At 44.5% G+C, this 24,078-nt stretch overlaps 1 protein-coding gene across 1 annotated transcript in view; it reads left to right on the plus strand.

Moving 5' to 3' along the window:
* LOC147712542 (F-actin-monooxygenase MICAL1-like) overlaps nt 1-24,078 on the plus strand; it is a 372,964-nt gene that overhangs the window by 235,338 nt on the left and 113,548 nt on the right. The window contains exons 10-11 of the mRNA XM_086923247.1: nt 2,788-2,914; nt 3,844-3,931. Coding sequence (XP_086779373.1) covers nt 2,788-2,914; nt 3,844-3,931 — 215 coding nt within the window. The remainder of the gene's footprint in view (nt 1-2,787; nt 2,915-3,843; nt 3,932-24,078) is intronic.

The following is a 24,078-nucleotide window of genomic DNA, read 5'->3' on the forward strand; positions in this document are numbered from 1 at the left end:
ACACTTTTTCAGAGATATTCTAGGCATCACTGAGCCGTTGTTCAATTTCAGATACCCTAGACTAGAGTCAAGGTTGGACCATTTCTCCTCCTTTGTAGAGTGACATTGTTTTCCAAAACAAAATGTTTCAGGTTTTTAATTCCGTCCATATGGCCTTCTAGACTCTAGAGTACGAGGTAAAGGAGACTTGTTGGGAGATGTTGGGTCCTTCTTCACCCTCTTATTTACATTTCCTGGTTGTTCCTTCCTGGTTAAAGAAGAGGGCTTGGGAGGAGCAAAATGTTCGGGAGTGGGTGGCTTTTGTGGATCAATGGTATTTAGGTGTAGAGTAGAAATGTATTTATTTATTTATGCGTTTTTATATAGCGCGGACTTTACCCGAAGGTGTCAGAGCGCTTCACAATAGGAACAGAACTGATACAAGAGAACATTACAAGTGAGCAAAATACAAAAGCAAACGTTACATTACATGAGGCAAAAGTGACAATTGTGAGCAAACAAAAAACAAGAGGTAGCAAACGGTGCATTACAGGAGGAAAAAGTGACATGTGTGCAGGTTACAAAAGCGTACAAAGTACAAATAGAGGTATAATACTGCAATAAATGGAAGAAAGGTAGTCAGTCACATAGACAGTATGCAGATAGGTAAGTGGAAGAACCAATAAATGATCAGTAAATGGATGGAGCAACTATCCCCCCAAAAAATCCCCAAATAAATCTTCACTATGGCTTGCATGCAATGAGAAATGATAGAAATCCACCAGAAAAAGTGTGAAAGAAAAATTCCTTACAATCTCCCCTGCATGTCAAATTGATTTACGCTGCTAACCCATCACTGCCGAGGCGTTAGGAGAAAGTTTCTCAAAATGGCGTCCCCAGCATGAGGATCCGCGCTGGTGTAGGTATGGACAAAGAGAGTAACTTGGTATGAAAACTTACCATGCCTCTCCGGGGCTGCCGCATGCGCCGCTCCGCTTGAAATAGGTATTGAAGCCACCAAATTGAGTCCCGGAGGCGCAAAGCCTGGCGGCGATCTTGGAGGCTCCTCCATTGTTAATACTTTAACTCAGATATTTTTTTAAACTTCTTCTGCAATGTTCAGCTAACAAAGAGCTCTGATTGCTCTTACAGTGCTCAGGCTTTAATTAGCTGTCTTTAAGAATTTCTGATTAAAGAGGTTTAGGGCTGTTAATATCGAAATCGGTTCTGCTTTTGCTTAGAGACTAATTAGCGCGAGGGAAGGAAAGCAGTCTGAATCGAGGCCTCCCATTTGATTAAATCCATATTTCACAGGAATGAGGTAACCTTGACCCACCATCCTCTGTCTATAAAATATGGGTTTGCAAACCACTGCTTTTTGTACACTAAAGCACTCGAACAATTTCACTGAATATCTCATTACAATGACATCTGAGATATAACGTAAAGTTCCATTAGTTTCATCTCTGTCCATTAATTCTTTGCTGTATCAGATTTGCTTACCTCATTCATTCATTGAATGACAGAGGAAAGGATGCTCTTTTAGCATGTGTGATTTTAAGCATATAACCGCAAAAGGATTGAATTACTGCTCCCTACAGACAGAGAAAAATAATTTCTCACTGCGACTCTTAGATACCCTCTCGTCCACTCCGTCTTATTACCTATCTCAAATTAAATTGGGGTTATATCGAGGATGAAATCCAACAGGAGCCTCTTTTATCATGGGTCAGCGTATGGTTGAACCCCGCCGCTAAACTTTGCAGGGAAATCATTTTTGACTGTATGACCCTGGATAGGGCCCACTCTATACCCTGGTTGAGCTACATATGGGACATTTATGGCGCCCTCTGTATAGCTTGGTGGTTTACTCAGTCGCATCCCCAAAAAAGCTAGGACAGAGGTGAGAAAATTGTTTGAGGGCCACCGTGCAAACATTAGGCTGACACACTAATTATCTAAGTCCTCGGTTTTGCACTTTTATGGCTTTTTATACACAGACGTTTACCAACTGTACTTGTCGATGAAATTGTCAAGGTGGGAGCGGTCTCTTCTTTTCTGCTTTAGAGCAGGTACGATTTATTAGTCTCTTATCTTTAAAAAGTTTTCTGAGTCCGAGGGGAACTTCCTTCTGACACTGTGATAATCATTCAGCGCAATCATTATTGCACTTTGTTTTTTTTGTAATTTGCACAGCGTAGCATGAAGGCACTTTTTCAGACCCTTACTGAGGAGGCTTGGCCTCCGCTGCTGTAGACCAGCCTCATCCATTTACAATCTCTGTGCTCTCCCGAAATGATCATGATCATCTGTGGGGTTTTTTAAGCAGCACTTAGGGCGAGACACACAATGCTTGGTTAGTTTGTCAGAATTGCTATGAATAGTGTGTTTTTTTATATAGATCAGGCAAAAGATACTGCTTATCAAATGGTGATATTGAAAGTGCATGGCGCACACTATTTTGAGGTTTTTGTCCTCTCCCTACCCTTTATTTGCTTCAAATTCAGTTACCACCAACAATATTATACCGCACCTTGAAACCTGACTTTTAATTTGTATCTCCTTTCTCATCCTAAGTATGAACATCTGGCACACTTCTCAATGTGTTCTTAAATGTTGTCATTCTTACACACTTATTTTTAACTGGTTTTTACTATACATTTTTTTTTTTAATTTGAGTGCTCACAACCACTTGTAATATTTTCTATGTACTTTTATGGTCTATTGTTTTTAGATCGAATAAAGTTATATTGAATTGATTTAATTGTTTCAATCTGTTAACTACTTGTGCCTTCTCTTGCTTCGCAGGGAGAGTATCTATCAGCATCTTTCCCAGACAACACCTGACAACACCAACAAGAATATCTCCCAATATAATATTGATCCGGCTTCGCGCTATCCCAACATCAACCTCAAAGCCATAAAGCCCAGCCAGGTAATGTGGCCATGTTTTGAGGTCGCTCTGATCTTCTTCCTACCTGTAAGGCAGAGGTGTGGATGCATGTGTTGCTTGCAAAGTCCACATACTCCTGTGTAGTAGCATATGTTCAGGTTTGGATACTATATATCCGCACTGGTTCTGTTGAGTTGTGAAATGGTTAAGGTACGGTCACTTGTGTCTCATTGGTCAGTCTTTTATGGCTGTGAAAGCTTCTTCTGTTCCATGGTATGCTGTTATGGCCTATTATCATCACATCCTTTATTGTGATAATTGCTGCTCCCCTTCTATAAATTGCTGTTGTGAACTGGTAGAGTATATGGTTTGCAGATCAGTATCATCCATGGAATTATTTAAGAAGTGGTGCCTCCCAGCAGTTAGTGAAACAGGGCCTTACGAAAGCTTTCTAGCTATCACTTCCTCTACTGTAGATCTCATCCTCCAAAGCTACATGGTATCTTTAGGTACAAGTCACTTCCACTTTTGGAGAATCTCAGAGTGGAGTTGGACGTACAAGATTCTCCAGTCTACCATCATTGTTAGCTCCGCCATCAATTGTGCCACATGAATATTGATTCCTTCTGTGTCCTGTGCAGATAATGTACATTGGGTGAATGTTTGGTTCTTGCAATATCGAAGCAAAATCTCTTTCCAGAACTTTCTCTGCTTTGAGTATTGATGAGGTGATGGGAGTGGGTAAGGCAGTGTGTGGATGGGAGAAAGTTGTGCAATGGTGTAGCAAGGGAAGAGTCTTAAAGGAATTGTTGATGGTAAAGTGTTCTTAAAAGCATACTATGAATGGCAGAGGGACATTGAGCAGAAGATGATTTCAGTGGGCGCGACACAACCGGTGGGTAGAGGGTTGGTTGGCAAAATAAAGGTCTGCAGTGACAATTTCTCTTGCATACTTCTCTTCCCTGTTCCAGGTGCGCCACCTGCACGATACAGGTTACACAGAGAGAGAACAGAGCAATGCTGAGGCGAAAGCCAGGAGGACTAAGTTCTCTCGAAATGGTGAGCAATCTGTGTGTTTGTGGGCCAGATTGTGGGGGGTGTATGCAGCTGCTGGTATCTAACAGTACGCTTGGCTACTATTGCTGTCTAGCCACTTGCGCATTAATTTTAATGTATGTGTATTTTTGTATCTTGATCATTGTGCCTGTCCATGCTTAAATGCGCTTCTTTAGGTGTACTGATGTATATTTGCTACAATGTTAAAACCCTTTTGTGTGAATGGGTTGATTTTTCCGCTGTGTGTTTGTGTATTTAGCTTAATGTGTGCCTCCTTGTTTATACTTGTGCATATGTTTGTTATAATGTTAGTTCACTGAGACCTTCAGAGTGGTACCCGACAGGGCTGTGCACTCTCAGTCCTCTTGTTTTCCCAGGCTGTTGGATCCCCTGGGTGTTTCTCTGCACACTGTGTTGCTGGTGAGTGGGGGGCAGGCCAGGGTGGGTGATTTAGAACATATATCTTTGCATGCGGATGATGCACTGGTGTATTTGCAGCAGTCGGTGACATCCGTACTACAGCTATTGACTGAACTGCAGAATTTTGGTAGACTTTCGCTCTCAAAGGTCAATTTAGGGGAAATCGTTGGTGTTTCCATTGACTGAATGACCACCGGGCCAATAGAGCTCCTCCCCAATGCAGGACTGAGGTGGGAATTATCCAAGTTCCGATGTCTAGGAATATGGGTCGCACGCAAGGCTTACAAAGAGTATGAATACAACATGGACAGGGTGCTGACAGGATGACATGCCTTAGTTGCTTTTTGGAACAAGCTGCCTTTGTTGGTTGCAGACAGAATTGCAATTGCAAAGATTGTGTTTCTACATAATGCGTGTATATTTTACAAAACTCACAGTGCCTGATTGCTAGAAGTACATTCGATAAGTTAGACAGCCTGTTGATATCCCTAATATGGACTGAAAAATGAAGCAGAGTTGGCCTGAGCATCCTAAAACTTGATACGGTCGAAGGGGGACTCAATCTCCCTGAGTGGGCATCATACAATCTAGCGGAAGAACTCCAGCATGTAGGCATGTGGTGCGACGAGGGTACCAACCGGGAGAGGGTACCAATCTTGGGCGTGACCGACTTATCCAAGTGCCTGATGTCGGATCTTTGTCAGGACAAACATTGCCAATACGTGCTGTAACGTGGTGTGGGTATGGGGGGTTATGGCTAAGACTGCTATGCGCAAACCCTAATTTACAGACAATTGCCGTTGTGGTTGTTGCAGCCTTTCCTAAATACTGGAAAGTACATGTCTGTGACTACCTGGAGGAGGGATGCAACACACTGAGACTTTTTTCCCAGAACACTGCATGATGTTTCCATAGGCTCAAATGAGTTTTGCGGTAGGTCCAGGTCAGTTTTTTGCCAAGCTGAATAAGATGGCATGCAAACTTTGGACGTGTTTCCCAGATACCACAGGAATCTCACACACACTATAGGCACTACTAGATATGGGACAACCAGTGTCCTGCCTGTATGTGACCCTAAAGCAAGCAAGACAGACTCAAGGTAGAGTTACCTGCGGGATCGCAGTGGGATGCGGACCGCTCAGTGCCATGGAGGGTTGGGAATGTAATAGAACTTGTATCCTAGCTCAGGGCATGTCTAGCCCTGGCTCGCTTTATACGTGCTCATTTTTATGTACTGCACCACACGCATCTTTTACCAGCGAGATTGAGTAAAATCTACCCGGACAGGTGGAGCGACTGTCCTAGATGTGGAGATGGGGTGGAGCTGATTTTGTGCACACACACTAGAGCTGTACACAGATAGTATCATATTGGGGAGTCCAACGACTAAGTCAAGTGACTGGCAATAAAATAGAAGTGACTGTTAGACACTGCCTCCTACACACATTCCTATCCCCAACTAATGTTAAGATGCAATACAGATGCACACTTCTCGGATTGGTCTTGGTGAAGAGGAGGGTATCTATTTCCCACAGGCCCCACATATCAGGAGTTGACTAAGGATATGGAGGAATCTGGGCAGAAGTTAAGCTTGAGAAGGACTGTCATGACTGGCCTGGAATGTTACAGGAAAAGGCAGCGTCTTGTGACACAGTTGCCTCCATGAACTGCTCGGACGCATAACCAGTCTGCCACAGATGCCTCACCAGCCTTGGTAACCAACTAGCAGGGATTCCAATCCATGTAGTCATTGAAGCCTTTGAGGTTCTTGACTCATCATGCCCCCTCTCCCACTGTGGGGTGGCGAGTGGAGGGGTATGGATGGGTGTACAGGGAGGCCCAAGGCAAGGTAACTATCCCACAGACTCCACTAGAGAACTTAACATTCTATGTATGATTATATGCCCATGTTATTCTTGTATATTTGTTACACAAAATTAAAATGAATGCTTTAAAACCAAAAAGATAGTTCACAGGAATGCGTTTTGGGCAGGTTTGATGTTTGTGCTAATGTGTGTTTGTGCAGCTGCCCCAAAACGTGTAACAGAATGCACTTGTGTTGTGTAGTTTTTATTTTCATTCTGATAACTTATAGCAGCATATTCCTCACCTTTTGAATATCTTCCAGGCGTAAGACTGGATAAGGACACTTTTCAGCAGTAGCTCTGCACTCAAAAAGGTGGTGTCTTTCGGCTCTGTCCTGACACTGTTCTGCTCTGGAAATTACGTGCAGGGCCTATATGGGTACCTCTACCTTGCGCTGATGTCAATTCCTTTCTTTCCATCCCATTAGAGGCGGACTAGGAGCTCCCTCTATTCTCGCTCAGACACTGATCTCAATATTTCCACCAAATTTCTAACAGTGTGCAAGGGATCACCCACGAAAATGACAAGTTTGCAACCTTGTAGGGACTGTTGCAAACAAACGTTGGTGTTGGATCCCTATCCGGTGTGCCTGTTGTTCATGGAGTCAAGCCACAACTCGAGGGCTTGTGGAAACTGTGTGTCAATGAACCTGAAGGCCATCAGACAGTTAAAATTTTACGTCACCAAGGATAAGCAAACTGCCAGACGGGACTGTTACAAGTTCTGCTCTGTGTGCAAGATCCACTTTTGGTCCAATTCCTGGAATCGACTTAGCCGCTCCAGAGGTCGGTATTGGTCACGCTCCAAGTCCTCGGATAAGCATAAGAAACATAAGTCATCGAAGAAGGATTCCGCTCCTTTGCGCCACTGTCATTTGCCTGAGTAAGCGCGGGGCTCGATCTCTCTCTCCTGTAGTCCGCTGACTTCAGAGCTAATCCAGCAACTGGCTCAAACCGAGTTTTTCAGCCAAGCCACTTAAGATTGAAGAATTCTGCCTAGCCATGCACCAGCTCTTTGGATCCCTGCCAACTCACTCTGGTGAGCCTTCGGGCCCCAAGGAGCCAAGAGTCCTTCCACCTGGGATACTTCCTGTGGATTTGCCCTAGTCCACAGCTGGGCCATATGCATCTATCTTGCCTCCGACTTTCGTTGCCATGGCCACAAGAACACTCTTCTCTTTTTGGACTGATTTGGATAATGACTGAGGGCAGAAACGAGCAAACGACAGCACAGAGGAGGCCGTGAGGGCAATGGCCAGACTACTAACATCCCCAGCGCTTCCATCGCCATGAGGGTAACGGCCGCGCTACCAGTACCCCCAGCACTTTCACTGCCGTGAGGGCAACAGCCAGTGGGGACTACAGCTCCAAGCTGCCCCGGGGACCGGCGCACCTCTGACACTCCCGCTGCGCCTGGAGGTGCTACAAGAACGCGGAGCGCATCCCGCCCCGCGTGACGCGCGCGGGCAGGCGCTGGGCTAAGCCCGGGCAAAGGGCGGGCCGTCTGTGGCCGTCAGAGGCTGACAGAGCCTGGGCTGGGCCACCTCCCTAACGTGCTAACAAGCAGACATAACTTCTAGAAGGTACTGTTTAGAACTATTGGAAGATATACTAAAACATTTATATCGTATAAGTTATTTGTTTGCATTTTTCGGCCCGATTTACGATATTTTAACTGGCATAATTGATAATGGCAAGAAAACGGGGAAACAAGAACCCGGTGGAGAATGCATGCAATACTTTGGACACATATTTAGTCAAAGCAGTTAGTGATCTGTCTAAGAAAATTGATTGTACAGAGAGACGATTATCCATGAGTTCAAATGCAGCGATCAGAGATAAATCCAGGGAAGACTCCAATTTGGCGAATATAGAAGCTGTACCTAACATAGGGTCACCGATTATAGTGGGAGATGTAATTATTCACACTGATGATGTAATCGATACCAGCCAAGACCACTCGCGCATCTCCAAAACACCTTCATTGTCTATATTGGCTACCTCACCCACTATATCTCTCACACCGCCACTAAAGGATACAGCTATTAAGATAAAAGTTTCCGACCAGGGATTTACCAAGGCAAAGAGAGACAAAAAACATTTTACTCGTGGGAGTGTAGCAATATCAAATAAAGAACGGGAGCCTATTGACGTCCCCAAAATTTTGAATATAGAAGCTATTTTTGATATGTTGGTAGTACTGCTAAGGCCGCTGCATGACAGAATAGATAACATAGCCAAAGAGATACACAAACTTAGTGGCTGTCTTGAGAAAATTCATACTAAAATAGAGAAAGGTAATGTGGGTGTATGCAAAAATGGTGTGGGTGTGCACAAATTGAACCCTGATAAGAGTGATAATAATCCCATAATCAGTATAAATAAGGAATATAACGGGAACCAAATCCACACTATAGAACCGATAGAAAACTACCAACAGTTACCAAACAAGCATGCCGCTAGAAACCAATGCGAAAAAGAAAAAAGGGACGTAATAGAATTGGAAAGTAGAAATCTCCCTGTATTAGTCACAGAGGAGATAGGTAACACAAACATTGCTCCCACAGCACCCCCATTCATTAATCTACCTCCAGAGTGTGGGCCTTATGAGGCGGTTTGGTGACTGTGCCCAAATTGAAAGCAAGCAGCTCTAAGAAACAAAACAATTCACTGGTTGTCTGAGAAATGTGGCTTCCCACTCGCGGGTGCGAATCAGATATTATTAACGCAGCGTGTGGGTTGGATCGGCCCCCTGAAGAAAATATTTGAGGGACACTGTATTATAATCAATTTTAAATCTCCAGTCTGGGCAAGAGATGCATTAGCAAACGCTCCCCCTCCATCCCAATGGGAATATAACATGACCCTTTTGCCCTAGGTTATTTCTACAGACACCTTATGTGGAATTCTGATCAAGGTGGAACCATCTGTAACCCCGAAATCAAGTACCAAACCTTTCTTCCACCACTACCATCACTTTTATACCCAAGTATTCCCACATCCAACAGATTTCAGATAGTGGGCTCCTTGGAGGACAATGATTGACTTATGACAAGGGAGGGAATCTCACCAACATTAGATTCTACTGGGAGCAGTTTGGAAACAGGTTATAAAATGGTAGTTAAGGATAGTCTGGCACAGACTTTGATAAATGGTACTCAGGATGACAACACACCTAATTTATGTATTTATTAAAATCTTTTTATTAGTTTCAAAACAAAGAAAGTAATAGACATATCGGGTGCCATACATTCAGACATAATAATAAGGCGAACAGATGGAGATACAGGATAGATACTAAGCAGTGAGGAAATGGCTGAGACGCCTACGCCAATGTATGAGAAACAGGATGTGCCACAGTACAATATACGATTCACATTAAGCGCAAGCTCTCAGAGTCTGCCTACCCATAAAATCAGGATAATAGAAGAAGCATGAGCACCAGATACTGGAATACCAACGAAGTCCGGATGTTCCACCAACTATACTTATAAAAGGAAAGTGAGAGAGAGTATGAAGAAAAAGAAACCATAAAAACAAAAATGAAGATAAAACAATAAACCAATCCCCCAACCCTGCACCCCTGCATATGGCTATCGCCTAACCCCAACTAGTAGTGTGCCTGTCGCCCCAACTAACTAAATACTAAAAGTAGAAAATGGAGGAGGGCATCTTCATACATGCCCCCGGTCTCCGCTCCCCCCGCCAAAGCCAAGAATTCCCAGACTAAGGTCTCGAAATCTATTAAGTTGCAAATACATAGCGCAACAGGGGAAACACCAAACACCGCCCAACCTCCCGAACGCATCATGGTTGCAAACCCCGTGTCCAGTAATACCCAATGGCAAACTCAATCACACAGTCTCATCCTTGACCCTTCCGATCAAACATGTATGCCCCTTCCGGACAAACTGTCGCTTCCGCAGGATAGTCAATGCACGAAAAAGCTGTAGCAAAGTTCAAACCGAGACGTAGCAGAGAGATAAAAGTGTTGAGAACTCCGCTAAGTACAAAGACTCCCCACACCATCATGGATTCCCAAGGTTTTTTCGACCGCCATCTTAGCGGTGCCGATGTTTAGGGGAGTGACGCAGTTTCAAACCAACAACAGTTCCCATCAAAAGTCTCCGGAAAGGGAGCATCAAGTGGTCCTTCCATAGTCGACAACGATCGTAGGCCTGACAATCCAATTGCGGCGTCAAGCTTGCTCTCAGCACCCAAAACACTGGTCAGAGGCTTCAACGCCTCCCATAGTACGGGGTCTGCTTCCTCCATCCAAGTGGCCATCTTGGGTATCTCGAGTCGTTTCGTTTCTTGTAGTGGACCAGGGTCCGGTCCCATCCGCCCAGTTCCAGACAAAAACACTATCATTTTATGGATGTGGGCTTCAACGCAAACATGAAGTGACCCTATGGCTGCCAACACAGTTCGTAGTGACGGGTCACTCTCGCTCCACAACATCTCGCTCGGTTTCGGTCATATTTGCGTCCCCAGAGAGCCCGGTCTCCCTGGGGGGAACAGGTGGATGCGGAACGGACGACTTCAGAGGGGGACTTATCATTGGGGACAATACAATTCGAACTCAGCCACCGCAGGAGGAGATCCCAACCCAGCGAACACCGGCGGGGCCCTAACCGGGCCAAGGACCCCCGTCCACCGCTCCAATTGTGCGTCGTCACCCCTCCTTCGATATTCACCAATTCAGTCAACCATCGTCAACTTCGGTCCTAGAAAATGTTTTCACCTCGGTAGAACGGACCCTGTCACACCACTACAACCGATGTTGTTCAACTGAAACCCGGCTGGGCCAGTACTCGAGACCCCGGCTTCCAGGCTCGTCTAGGCCGCAAACTGCCACACAACATATCTTTGTCTACCAAACTGGTAGAAATCTCGGGATTGCACCGTTAAACTCCAGTCCGGTTCATACACACGGAGGCAGGGCGCAAAAACAGGATAAATAACTGGATCTTCTAGCAGGAGTCGGAGGTCGGCGGAGCCGGGAGCTTACGCGGCCATCTTGTTTGCTGGCGTAGCTCCTCCCCCAACACACCTAATTTTAATTCTGTTGCAATTCCCGGAAATATTTTATCAACATCAAATATAGGGGAAGGGTGCAGCAGTAAACCAGTTTTTACCCAGGAATGCATTAGCAGTACCTATATATAATGAGGGCACGCCTATTGGGCATCCAACTGTTATATCTAATACAGTCAATCAACATGAAGGTGATGCGGCTAATGACTATGAAGGTTATGCTTTCATGAGTTGGAATATAGCAGGTCTCAATAGCAAATTAAACACACCACGCTGGAAAGATCTTACTGCGTCAAAGTATGACGTAATTTGTTTACAGGAAACCTGGTATAAAGATCCAGTCTATGTTGATGGGTATACTGCTAATTGGGTTAAAGCGGTTGATTCTACCTCCAATAGGGCAAAGGGAGGTCTGTTGACACTTGTCTCCAACAAATTAGCTGAGTGTAAAATCATTAGCTGTACAATTATAGACCCCAACTGCCAGCTAACGAGACTTAGATTTATTAGGGGTAAAGATTTGCTGCTTATCTATACTACTATTATAAAGAGAGAACTTGCACCTTTGAGCCTGGTAAACTCGAAAACTACACCACCAATCTGAACACCCAAGACATCTTAGAAATACTAAGGGCAAGCAGAAGGACATAGGCTACATAAAAAAAAAAAACGTTGTTTAAAATATTTAGAAATAAAAATAAAGTAGTCCCTTGCAAGTAGCGCCGGCCGCGACGTATGCGTGAGGGGAGTATCATCGTTCACGAGCAACAGGAAGAGCGAGGACATGAGCGCCGGGAGTAAGCATGAGCGAATTTTGCGGATCTCGCGTTCGCGAATTTTGCGGATTTGCGGATTCGCAATCCGCAAAATCCGCGAATTCCCGCGAATTTGCGGATTTTTTTTTTTTGTGTTCGCCCGTGTTTCTGCCAGTTCGCGAGGGTTTTGTACACTTTCGCAAATTGCGAACTTACCTGTCGGGTCGCAAGTTTCGCGAACTTGTTGTTTCTACGTGTCCAGCCTGTTTGGGACACTCTTCTTCATCACTGCCACTCTCTGTCACCACTGCCACTCTCTGACTACTCATGCCACCCTCTGGCCCACCCATGCCACCCTCTGTTTCATCACCACACCCTCTGGTTGTCCAGTGTACATTATTTTCGGCAAAGCAAAGCACACCTTCCCTGCCTCAAGTGACCTGAATTAATTTGGGGCTGATTCATGTGTCACAGAATATTTTTTTAGCTGGCACCTGCTTCCTTAGTGCGCCCTGATTAGTGATCTTTTGCACTTGCTAAGTGCTTTCATTGTTGCAAAATTAGTTACAACACCTGCCCTGCCCCAACTGACAATAATGAATTAGGGGCTGATTAATGGATTTTAACTTCCAGCCTGGCTCCTGCTTGTCTCCCTTAGCTGTAATTCAGGACCTTTGTGGCATATGTGTAACTATTCTGAGGTTCAGAGCAGGGTCACATACTCGTTTCAACTGGCAACTGAACTCTGGAGGGGCCCCTCAGGAAGCACTCCAGGAAATGGCTACTAATGATGAGCCTGAACTTTTGAACCTGGTAAGTAGTTACTTTCAGTTTTGCTAAGATCGTATTTCTGCAATTTTGCACTTATTCGCGGGGCGCGAACTCACGCGAACAGTGCGAGCAGTGCGAGCAAAATCCGCTGCTCGCGGATTTGCGGATTTTGCGGGAAATTCGCAAATCTCGCGGATTGCGGATTTCCCGAAAATCCGCAAAATCCGCGAGCGGAACGGATTTTCCGCCCACGCCTAGCCGGGAGGAGTGTCTGCGTGAGGGGAGGAGCGGAGTTCACCAGCAACAGGAAGAGGGGAGAACATGAGAGCCGGGAGGAGCTGCAGAGCGGCGAGAAGCAAGGAGCAGTGGCAGCGCGGGGAGGAGCAGCGGATGAGGTAGCTGACAAGCGGTCAAGCAGTGGAGAGGTAAACACTCCAGCGTAGGGAGGAGCGGCGGAAGAGGTAAGTCGGCACCTGGGGGGGGGTTACAAAGCCGGGCGGGAGGCGCTATGCCCAATGTCGGGGCGGGGGGCGGGAGGCTCAAGGCACAAGGCGGGAGGCGGGAGGCGGTATGGCCAATGTCGCGGCGGGAGGCGGGAGGGATGCGGACTGGGCAATGTCGGGGGGGGGTGCACAGAGGCTTAAAATGCTGCCGCCAGCCCTCTTCTGCCCCGGGCAAAGCTGGGGCGGGCTGCTAGTTAATTTCTATAATAATAACTTTAGTAACAACAGAGGTGGTGCTATCTAGGATATTGAAAAAGAAATAGATAGTGCACTGGCAGTGCCAAATAGACAAGTAACCATCCTATGAATGGGAGACTTCAATGTTCAAATGTGCCCACTTGCCCACACTAAAACGTGTGGCTTTACAAAAGGTTATACCCCAGATGAAAACATAGATTTGTTACACTTTTCCCCTGGTGAATATGGCACAGCACTAAATTCCTATCTAAATATGATCTCGAATTTTTAAGCTGTACAAGGAATAAGAACAATACTATATGCCCAACTTTTACTGGGAGGGGCGCATCAACAACTATAGATCACATTCTATTATCATATAATAGTGATTATAAAAACCTATGGATTACGGAACAGGTGGTCATTGACCACAATAGCATTTCTATAGCCATGTTATGCTGGGGAAACAAACAAGCAAATACATTAAATTGCATTACTGATATTATCCCCATAAAATCAAACGGCATGAGATTAAAATGAGCAGCCATTGATCCAAATAAAATACAAAAGGAAGTTATCACGTATTGTAAAGAAGAAATAGATTATTGCCTAAGCGAGGAGGCGGACTCACGCTCCCTGATCTCCAATTTCCAAAAGATCAATGCATTTATAGAAGGACTTCTTATTACGAAGCATAAAGCTAGGAAACAGGTACATACAGGATGGTTCAATAAGAGCTGTACCCATGCCTTGCAGAACTTAAAGCTAGCACTGGGTACAAAACCCCGAAATAAGGAGAACATTAGAGTATTACGCCTCAACTATAAACACATTATCTGGGCCCGCAAAAAAGAACTGCAACATGAGGCATGGGACAATTTTAGTTTGGCGGCAGCAACTAATAACAGTAAACTGTTTTGGGAGACGGTCAACTGTCCCTTTAAAAGATGATAGCCGACCAGAACTTACCTCATATGTAAACAGCGATAATTGGATTGAACATTACACATTAATTTTTAATCCAGATAGGATTGATATAAATCAACCACCTAATTCCATCTGGCCCATATCACCATTTATGATAAAAATAGATGAATTCCACGAAGGACTATCTGATAGCAAAGGAGGGAAGGCCCCAGGGCCCGATGGTGTCCCCATTGACCTATATAAAAGCGAAGAGGATCTATGGGCACCAATTTTAACAAAGATTTTTAATGCAGCTGTTGATGGCCAAATTCCTCTAACATGGGGCCAATCATTAATCATTCCCCTTTTTAAAAAAGGTTCCAAATCCGAGGCCAGCAACTATTGTCCCATATCGTTGCTGGACTCGTCACTTAAAGTAATGAGCAGGGTCATGCTGAAAAGACTTGAAATATGAGCCGAGGATAACAAAATTCTTTCACCAGCCCAATACAGGTTTAGGAAAGGCATAGGCACCCTGGAACAGTGTGTTAACTTGGATCTTCTTATAAATAAATATACCATGGCAAAAGGGGGTAAATTATTTTTATGTTTCGCAGACCTAAGCAGCGCTTTTGATCTTTTAGATCACTCTATATTGTGGCATATACTTCTGGACACCGGTGCCCCTAAGGAAATTGTTTGTTTTCTGGCAAGGGTGTACGAGAAGTTGTCCAGTAAAGTGCGCTATGGTCCCGCAGGCGAGTGTACTCCCTTGTTCAGGGTGAAAAGTGGCATCCGTCAGCGATGTGTACTTGCTCCATTTTTGTTTTCATTGTTTATCAACCATGTGGATAGTACACTAAAACAAATTCCTACTGTCGCACCCTCTATCGAGGGTAAGGCCGTCCTTATTTTATTATATGCAGATGATGCGGTTTTAATTTCACGTACCCCTATTGGCCTCCAACGTCTTATAGACAATTTCACTTCTTTTATTAATGGCAGGAAACTTCGAATTAACAAAACAAAGACATTTGTAATGTCATGTGGGAAATCAACAACTAAACCTGGAAAGGCCTTTTATTTAGAAGTAACAAAAATGCAACCACTTAAATCTTTTTGCTATCTCGGGTTAACTTTTGCAGGAAACGGGAAATGGTCACATGAATATGTTCACATCCGCCATAAAATGAGTAGGAATGTAAATGGCATTTTCCGTGTTGCTGCAAAAGTCGGTACACGAAGAGTTAAAGATATGGTGACCATATACAATGCCAAATGTGTATCTTCAGCACTTTAAGGTGCAGGAGTTTGGGGCCACCATTTCGAACAATCATTACAGCAGGACGAAAACACATTTATTAAACGCCTGCTGTGTGCCCCATCGTCGGCTTCAACTGAAATAATACATCAAGAAGTGGGTTTAAATTACATTTCAGACCTGGCAGGACTTCGTCCCCTTTTATTATGGTGTTCTATTTGGGCAAAATCCGAAACTGCATTTACACAAAGCATAATAAAAGATTGTATTAAGCTTGTCCACAACTCACGTATCCCGTGGCTGAGCTACATTCGACATTGGTACAGTCTTTTATTTAACTGTGATATCGTTAGCGAACCTGAGTATGCAGCTTCAATCGCTAAAAAAGACCTTAAGGAAGCATTTCTGGCCCATAAAAATGAGACAAGAGGAAATTTAATTAAGTCTCAGCCTACTGTTGTGTTTTATAAAGAATTAAATCTTACAACAGGCTTTCAGTCATATTTGGACGAGGTAACCATATCTTCCCGCCGTTTTGTTTTAACACGTTTACGGTTAGGGATTGCACATCACTTAGTGGCTTTCCCGGTCATGAAGAAGTATGAGCCTAGTATGCCCATGTGACAATACATCTATGCAAAGTTCCTGTCATTTTCTATTGTTCTGTAAATTTTATAATTTTTTAAGGAAATATTATTTGAAGCCATTGTTCCTAAAATATAATTTTCAATCCACTAAAATGCTTTGAGGTTGTTTTCTCACTGGAAAGTTCTGATGTTTGCTTCTTTGCGGCATCCTATATTTTAAAAAGTATTGCTGCTAGGAAATCAATTGTACTCTAAAAGTTATATACATAGGAGGTTCATTTTTATATTTATATATAAAGCTAATTATTGCAAATGCAATTATGAACTGTATGCACTATTCACTTTATACTTGAGACTGTAGCGTATTTTGCACATGCTTCATAATCTAATAACCGCTATTCGTGGTCTTATCAACTTGATACCTTATATAATCGAATGCTTTATTCTTTCAGTCCGGTATTTTAACAAGGATCAATTATTTGTATATACGATTGCTATTTGACTAGGCAAATTGTATGTAAGCATAAGTCACTTTATTGCGTTACCTGCACGTATTGAAATTGTAGTTTGCAAATTTATTTGTTTTAGCTTCTCTGCTCAGTTGATTGCACAATATGAAATAGAAGTTGTAATTCATGTTTTATGTATGCTTATATGGTTGTTACTATATACCGAATAAAGCTTTTGAAATTGAATTGGATAATGACTGTGACCTGGGTGATGAGTTTGCTTAGCCATATCAAGATGACAATGGGTGCATTGACTTAAAAGAGGCTAGTGGCATTGATACCTCCCACGATGCAGGCCTTTTTTCCCCCCCTGGACTGGCCACAGAGGAATCCACTTCCTACACTAAGGACATGTGTAGGGCAGCCAAAGTACTTGACCACTCCCCACCTTGGAGGTTAAAACTGTCTTGACAGAAGTCCTCCAAGTGGGGTAATCTTCTTCTGAGCCTCTTCTTGCTTTTGACGAGGCACTGACAGGTACCTTATTGGGGGCTTGGCCGAAACCTTTCTCTCACCACCCAGTCAGTAAAAAAATTGCCAGGCACCATCGTCCTGTTCTTGCTGACACAGCCTTGCTTTTGTAGCACCCATTGCCAGAAAGCCTAGTGGTGCATGCTTCCAACAGCCACTCTAATCCCTCGATATTTGCCACCACTCCCCTTGATTGAGAATCTAAGAAAGTGTAAAGATTCACAAACATGTCTTTTTTTCTATCAGCTTGACCCTCTGATCTGGTAACACCAGCTTTTTGTTGGGGCACTACTCACATGCCCTTTGGAATTCAATTTCGCACAAGTCCTGTCTGGTGTGCCTGAAGACTTCGCCATATAATCTCTCAGGCAATCTACAATGGTTGTAATGTTGCCATTAGTTGTGGCTTAAATATAAAACAAATAGTTCCTTGGGTCTCACTTTTGATAATTTGGGAAGGTAAATACATGTTAAACTTGATCATTTACATTATTAATAATTTATTTGTCATTCAAAAAGTGCTAAATAGGTCAGAGTGCAGATGGCGCAGTTCTCATAAGTGTAAAAGTGAACTCATTCAAATATGATGCATATATACAACATGGGTGTTCACAACTTCAGATGAAGTCCAGTATTATTACTGATTCAAGAATAGGTAATTGTTCAATATTGGAAAACCACCACTCCATGGTCGCGGTTTTGACCCACAGGATAGTTTGTGTGGGTCTCCTCAGGACAAAAAGTCAGTTGACAAAGCATCTAGGAGAATGAATCATAGAAATGTTTATTGGCCTCATGGGCATATTGCGGTATCAAAATTTCCCTTTAGAAAGATAAACATGTACCTCTCAGCTGTGTATATCCGGTGTCTGTAGAGGTCAGTGTTACTCTAATCCAATACTTCCTACAAGTGGATAAAACTGGGCAGAGTTGCCCTACGCGGAACTCTGCGATAGAAAAATGCAGTTTGTGGTGATTGCACAGTGCCGAATGCTTGTCCGCACTGTGCAATCATTGCAAACAGAACCATGCACAGTGCAAGCGGTCCCTGCTTTCCTTTTCTGCTACTAGAGTAGATTTTTACTCGAGCAGAAGCATTCTCAATGCGAACGGGCAGTTTTTCAAAGCGAGCATACGTGATCCCTCGCATGAGAAACCTCTCTCTTGCGTTGAGAAATCTCGCCGGGATGTTGATTTTCCATGCTCGCCAACATAATGTTGACGATTGCGAACAAGGAAAAATCTCACGCGGTCGCCAACTTGACGTTGACGAACGCAAGCGAGGAAACTGCAAGCTCTGCGTAACGTGGAGTGCAGAAAACTCTGCAAACTCCACGAGTGGAATTCACCGCCCAGGGTTAATAAAACTGCTGATGTATCAATAAAATCATATGGCAAGCTATGCACACACAGTATAGGGCCATTCCAATCCATATGCCTAAAGTGCATAATATGTACATAATGATTGCATCAACATCAGGTGAAGTACATATATCCCAAAACGGATATTAGGGGGCACACATGCAACTGGTACGATTCAATCAAAAAACCGAGGTACCTATTCGTCAACTGAATCACGCTTCCTTCTCTTATTAGCAGTAACAACACTATGCTAAACCTCACCTGCCATGGGGCCAGCCTCTGCTGTGAGTCCAAGGTACCCAATCCTTAAAATGATCAAATTGCACTCCCATAGTAAAGTGAGCCACACTGTGCTAAATCTCACCGCTCCCCAGTAACTGTTGTCTTTCTGCTATTTGGAACGTGGAGTGCTCGTCACAACAGGGAACACTGATCCTGGTGTAGGGTACAATCTTGAATATAAAGATTGGAATGGTGAATTGTCACAATAACTTGGGACCGGGTTATGATTAAAATGATTGAACTGAATGGGATGTGATTATGAGATGTGACCATATCAGACTTGCACTTTTCCTCTATTAAATATGCGAAGAAAATATATTGCTGGGTGAGAAAACTCCCTGAAGAATTTAGATGTTTGTACCAAAACACGTTGGCTGAGGCTGTAAATGTTCTAACTTAATTGGAAAAAAGATTTTGGAAGAAAAATAAAAAAGATACAAGAATCCTTGAACTATTTACATTGGACATTTTTTCGATTTTGGGTGCACCTCTATACTTATAACTTTAAGTTTGATATGTAATTTAACTTCATGGGTTATCAAAATTGATTCTCACTGGACAGTTTGTTTTATATTTCAGTATACCCAGGTTCCGTTGTATGGGCAGACTGGGGTTTTGGTCCTATATATTATTTGTTGTGGCTTGGAGTCCAACGATTCCATCAGACCGGTCATAGACAAAAGCGTGGACATTTGCTGCCATGTGTTGTCTGCAATGGACTGCGTTCCTGGGTGATGCCAAGTCTTCCTTGCTGGACTTGACCTTTAATGGGACTCGTCTGTTCTGGAAAAAAAAATGTGATACTGGTCTCAAGCATTCTAAGAAGATCAGGGCCAGCTCTTGCTCTCTGGGTCTTTCTGCCTCGCCAGCTGCAACAGTTCCACTGTTCCTTTCACAGCTTGGGCCGAGGCATCCCTTCCCTCCAACCCCTACAAGGCAACCCAGCAGTTTTGCATTAGAGGCCAATTTTACTGCCCCCTGCGTCCTTACCTCTCAAACCCCTTTAGCGTGCTCTTGAAGGGACCTGGCCAGGCGGTGGGAGGCAGAATCCACTGATTCTTTCTGGGCTGACAAGCAGTCATGTCAGACAGTTGGGTCCTACAGATTATTTGCAAGGGATACACCTTACCCTTTCTCTCTTTTCCACTGCAACTTCCACCCTTCGCTCAATGACTGGCCGAAGACCATCTTTCCATTTTGTGCGAGGGAGCGTAAGCCCTTTTGACCAAAGGGCTGCCGAGAGAGTGCTGGTGCCAGAAAAAGGATATGCTTGTTATTGCTGTGATTTTCTTGTGCCCAAAAGTACAGAGGTCTTAGGCCTATTCTAGATCTGCACTCTCCAGAAGGGGGAATTCGAAATGCTAACCCTGGCCGAGGTTTTGTCTGCCCTCGACACTGGAGACTGGATGGTAGTGTCGGGCCTGCAGGATGCATATTTCCATATTCCTATCCTGCCAGCCTATTGTCCCTACCTACGGTTCATGGTGGGAGAGGAGCATTTTCAGTTTGTTGTGCTCATCTTTGGTCTCTCCAGCACCCCCCAGGTATTCATGAAAGTGATGGCAGTGGTGGCATTACACCTTAGGAGGTCAAGAGTGCCAGCCTTCCCCTGCCTTGACCACTGGCTGTTGAAGCTGGGCTTGCCCCATGTAGTAGTCAACCACCTCCAGTCTATGGCGACTCTCCTGTCCTCTTTGGGGGTCACTATCAACCGTGCAGAAATCAAGCCTTAATTCTTCTCAGACACACCCCATCATCTAAGCCATTTGGAACATGGTTCGGTTTTGCACATTTCCCCTGGAAAAGGGTGTCCAGGACATTCAGGCTATGATCCCAATCATTCACCCTTGGTCCTGGATTTCAGTGAGGATGCATCTGAGGCTGCTGGGACTGTTGGCTTCCTGCATCCTGCTTTTCGAGCACACCAGGTGGTGTATGCATGCTCTGCCATGAGATCTGATGCCTAATGGGCATAACATCAAAGTTCCTGACCACATTCCGATTTCAGAGGAGACTGCACAACATCTGCAGTGCTGGTTGCTCGACCATGATTGGGTCTGTGTCAAACCACTCTCCCTTCCCTATCCACAGCAGACAGTGGTGACTGATGCATCACTTCTACGTTGGGCCGTACACCTGGGACCGATCAGAGGTCTCTGGTGGAGTCCCTTCTCCACATCAAAGTTCTAGAGCTGAGGGCCATCCACTTGAAGTTGAAGCCTTTCTTATGTACAACAAGGGGAGGCTGGGAAAGGTGCTCATTGACAACACCAGCACCATCTGGTACTGCAACAAACCCAGTTGGGTAGGGGTCACAGACCCTGGGCCAGGAACCTTTCTCCTTTTGAAATGGCTGAACCCCCAAGATATTTTCCTGCTGGTGATCCTCCTGGCAGAATCTTTGGATGCCAGGGCGGACAAGCTTAGCTGTTGATGCCTAGCAGATCACGAATGGTAGCTACACCCAGAGATGCCGTAAGGTCTCTTCCTTGAACTAGGAGAACATTAGGTTGATTTTTTTTGTCACTGTCAAGAACGTGCAATGTCAGCTCTTCTGCACGTTGAATTTCGAAGGCGTCTCTCGCTCATGCTCGTTCTGCCTCTAGTGGAACTCTGGACTCTTGTGTACTTTTCTGCCAATACTACTACTGCCCTGAATTCTGAAGAAGACAGACCAGGCCTAAGTCTTCCTAGTGGCTCTGGATTTGGCACAGGGAGTATGGTATCCAGAACTCTTGGGCTTTAGCATATGTACTCCGAGTAGGATGCCCCTACTGGGAAGACATGCTGGAACAACAACCGGGCAGGGTTCTGCACCCTCGTAGGCTCGACCTTCATGCTTAGAGATTGAATGGTGACCGCTCTACATCTTCAAATTGCCTCTGGTCGTAGTTGACATCATCTTAGCAGCCAGGCGTTCCTCAATTATAACTGTATACGGCTGTTGTTGGGACACATTAGTATCTCGGTGCGGTACATGCCAGATTAACCTCCTCCAGGCTAAGTTATCGATGTTCTGTTATTTACTCTGTCTCTAGCCCGGCATGGCTTTGCTTTGGGCACAATCAAGAGTTATCTTTCGACACTTTTGGCTTCTCATGGTTTCCAGATCAGCCCCAGTTGTGATAGGATTTTTTATTAAGGGCTGTAACACGTTTTCAACTTCTCCTTTTGCCCCAATGGCATCAGCAGCTCCTTATCACTGCATTCAGGGTGCATCCCCTGCCTCCTGTGAGGCCCCTGTCCATTTTTTCATTTGGGCAGTGTTTGTGAAAGCACACGTTTTGTTTTAATGGGCACTGCCGATGAGCAGGTCAGGAGGAGGAGCAGGGGACTGAGGGGGTTGAAGCATGATCCAGCTACATTGTTGTTTCAAATTAAAATTCCCCAGCACTGTCACAGCTCCTTTTAGGCCTGTACTTCTAAACTTATCCTATCAAGAAGCAGGGAAGGTGATTGAGGTGGTTGTTCCCCTTTTCAAACCTGCCCTTGCTGCTCCGTCTGGCTCCTCATTGGGAATCATGGCTTGTTGGTTCCAACCCAAAGCTCCAGGTTCCTGCTGTGCTGCTGCCATGGAGCCTCTGAGTTGCCAACTAATTTAGCAAGGTATAGAAAACATTTGTATTCCTCTATAGATGTCTGTATGAGTGTGTTTGAGAGTGAAAGTGAGCGAGAATCAGAATTTGAGTGTGTATGAATAAGTGAAAGTGAGTATGAGGGAGAGGGTGAATGAGTGTGTTAGAACAAGTGTTTGTTTGGAAGTTGTGAACAGGAGTGGAAGTGAGCCAGTGGTATAGCTATCAATGGTGCAGCATGTGCAGTTGCTCCAGGGCCTAGAGTCTGTGATTGTGTGTGTAAGTACGTTAGTAAGTGAGAACCAGTGAGAGGGAGTAGGTTTTTGTGTGAGTAACAGTTAGTGGGAGCAAATATGAGTGAGAATGGGTTAGTGTAAGTGATGATAAAGAGAGTAAATGGTAGAGGGAGAGAGTATAAGTGAGGCAAATTTTGAAAAAAATTTGGTTGACTCCAGGGCGGTATTACACCACACAACTTTCAAGTATCACCAGCCGCCACTGCACAATAGGGCCTTAATCTAGTCCTGACTTATCTGATGTGCACTCAGTTCAAGCCATTTCACAGCTGTCCTTTACGTCTCCTTACTATCAAGGCTGTGTTCCTCATTGCCAGCATGGCGGGGGAGTGAGCTTCATGCTCCTTGTGTCAGCCCACCATACACTTCTTTCTTCCACTTCCTACTTTCAGTAGGTTCCATGTCGGTCAAACCAACACCCTGCTGGCGTTCTATGCTCCGCCTCACCCCTCTAAGGAAGAGGAGACACTTCATACCTTGGACCTCAACAAAGCACAAAACTTTTACAGAACTAGACATCTAGGTGGACGATCAGCTCTTTGTGGGGTTTTCTTGAGTGAAAAATGACCCAGCAGTGCAGAAGAGAACTATCTTTTGTTGGATTGTGCATTATGATCTGCTGTGATTTGGCCAAGAAGAGGCCTTTGGAATGACTGTGTGCTCGTTCTACCAGGGCCAAAGCTACTTCCACTGCGTTGGCACAATAAGTCCATTTGACAGGCGACTCTATAGACATCCTGCCATATGTTCATTAAGCATTATTGCCTGGACAATCAGGTTTACCGGGAGGGGCATTTTGCCGCTTGATCCTGCAGGACTTTCTGGTTTGAGTTCATTCACAGACCCTCCTCCGAATTGGTATTGTTTTAAGATCTATTTAAAAGTTGAGGAATCTGCAGCTAGCAGTCTGTCAGAAGAACAAGTGACTCGCCTTTGGTAATGCTCTTTCTGGTTGAGACTCTAAACAGCTGCACACTCCTCACTGGCCCTCCCATTCTTCCCGTTCTGTGATTGGATTCTTTCTATTAATAAGATCCAAGTCTAGGATTCTGCACACGGTCTACCAATTTTGGGCTCTCGGTCTGGAGGAATGGACATTCTCTAAAGCAACTGACGTCAGCGCGCAGGAGTGGTGCTATGATAGGCTCTGCACATCATTTCCAGAGCAAAACGTCATTAGTGTAGAGCCACAAGGCACCACCTTCAGGCACGCAGAGGTACTACTGAAAAGTGACGCCTGGAGAATATTCAAAAGTGGGGTATCTACAGCTATATTGCATCTACCAAAAAGAGCATTTCTATAAATAAGTAGCTTGTTAATTTCTGCTGGTGAGTCGTGGTCAGGTGTTTTGAGTTTTGTCTCTGGTAGTCTT

The sequence above is a fragment of the Lissotriton vulgaris genome, chromosome 5 (assembly GCF_964263255.1).
Source record: "Lissotriton vulgaris chromosome 5, aLisVul1.2, whole genome shotgun sequence".
Taxonomy (NCBI): domain Eukaryota; kingdom Metazoa; phylum Chordata; class Amphibia; order Caudata; family Salamandridae; genus Lissotriton; species Lissotriton vulgaris.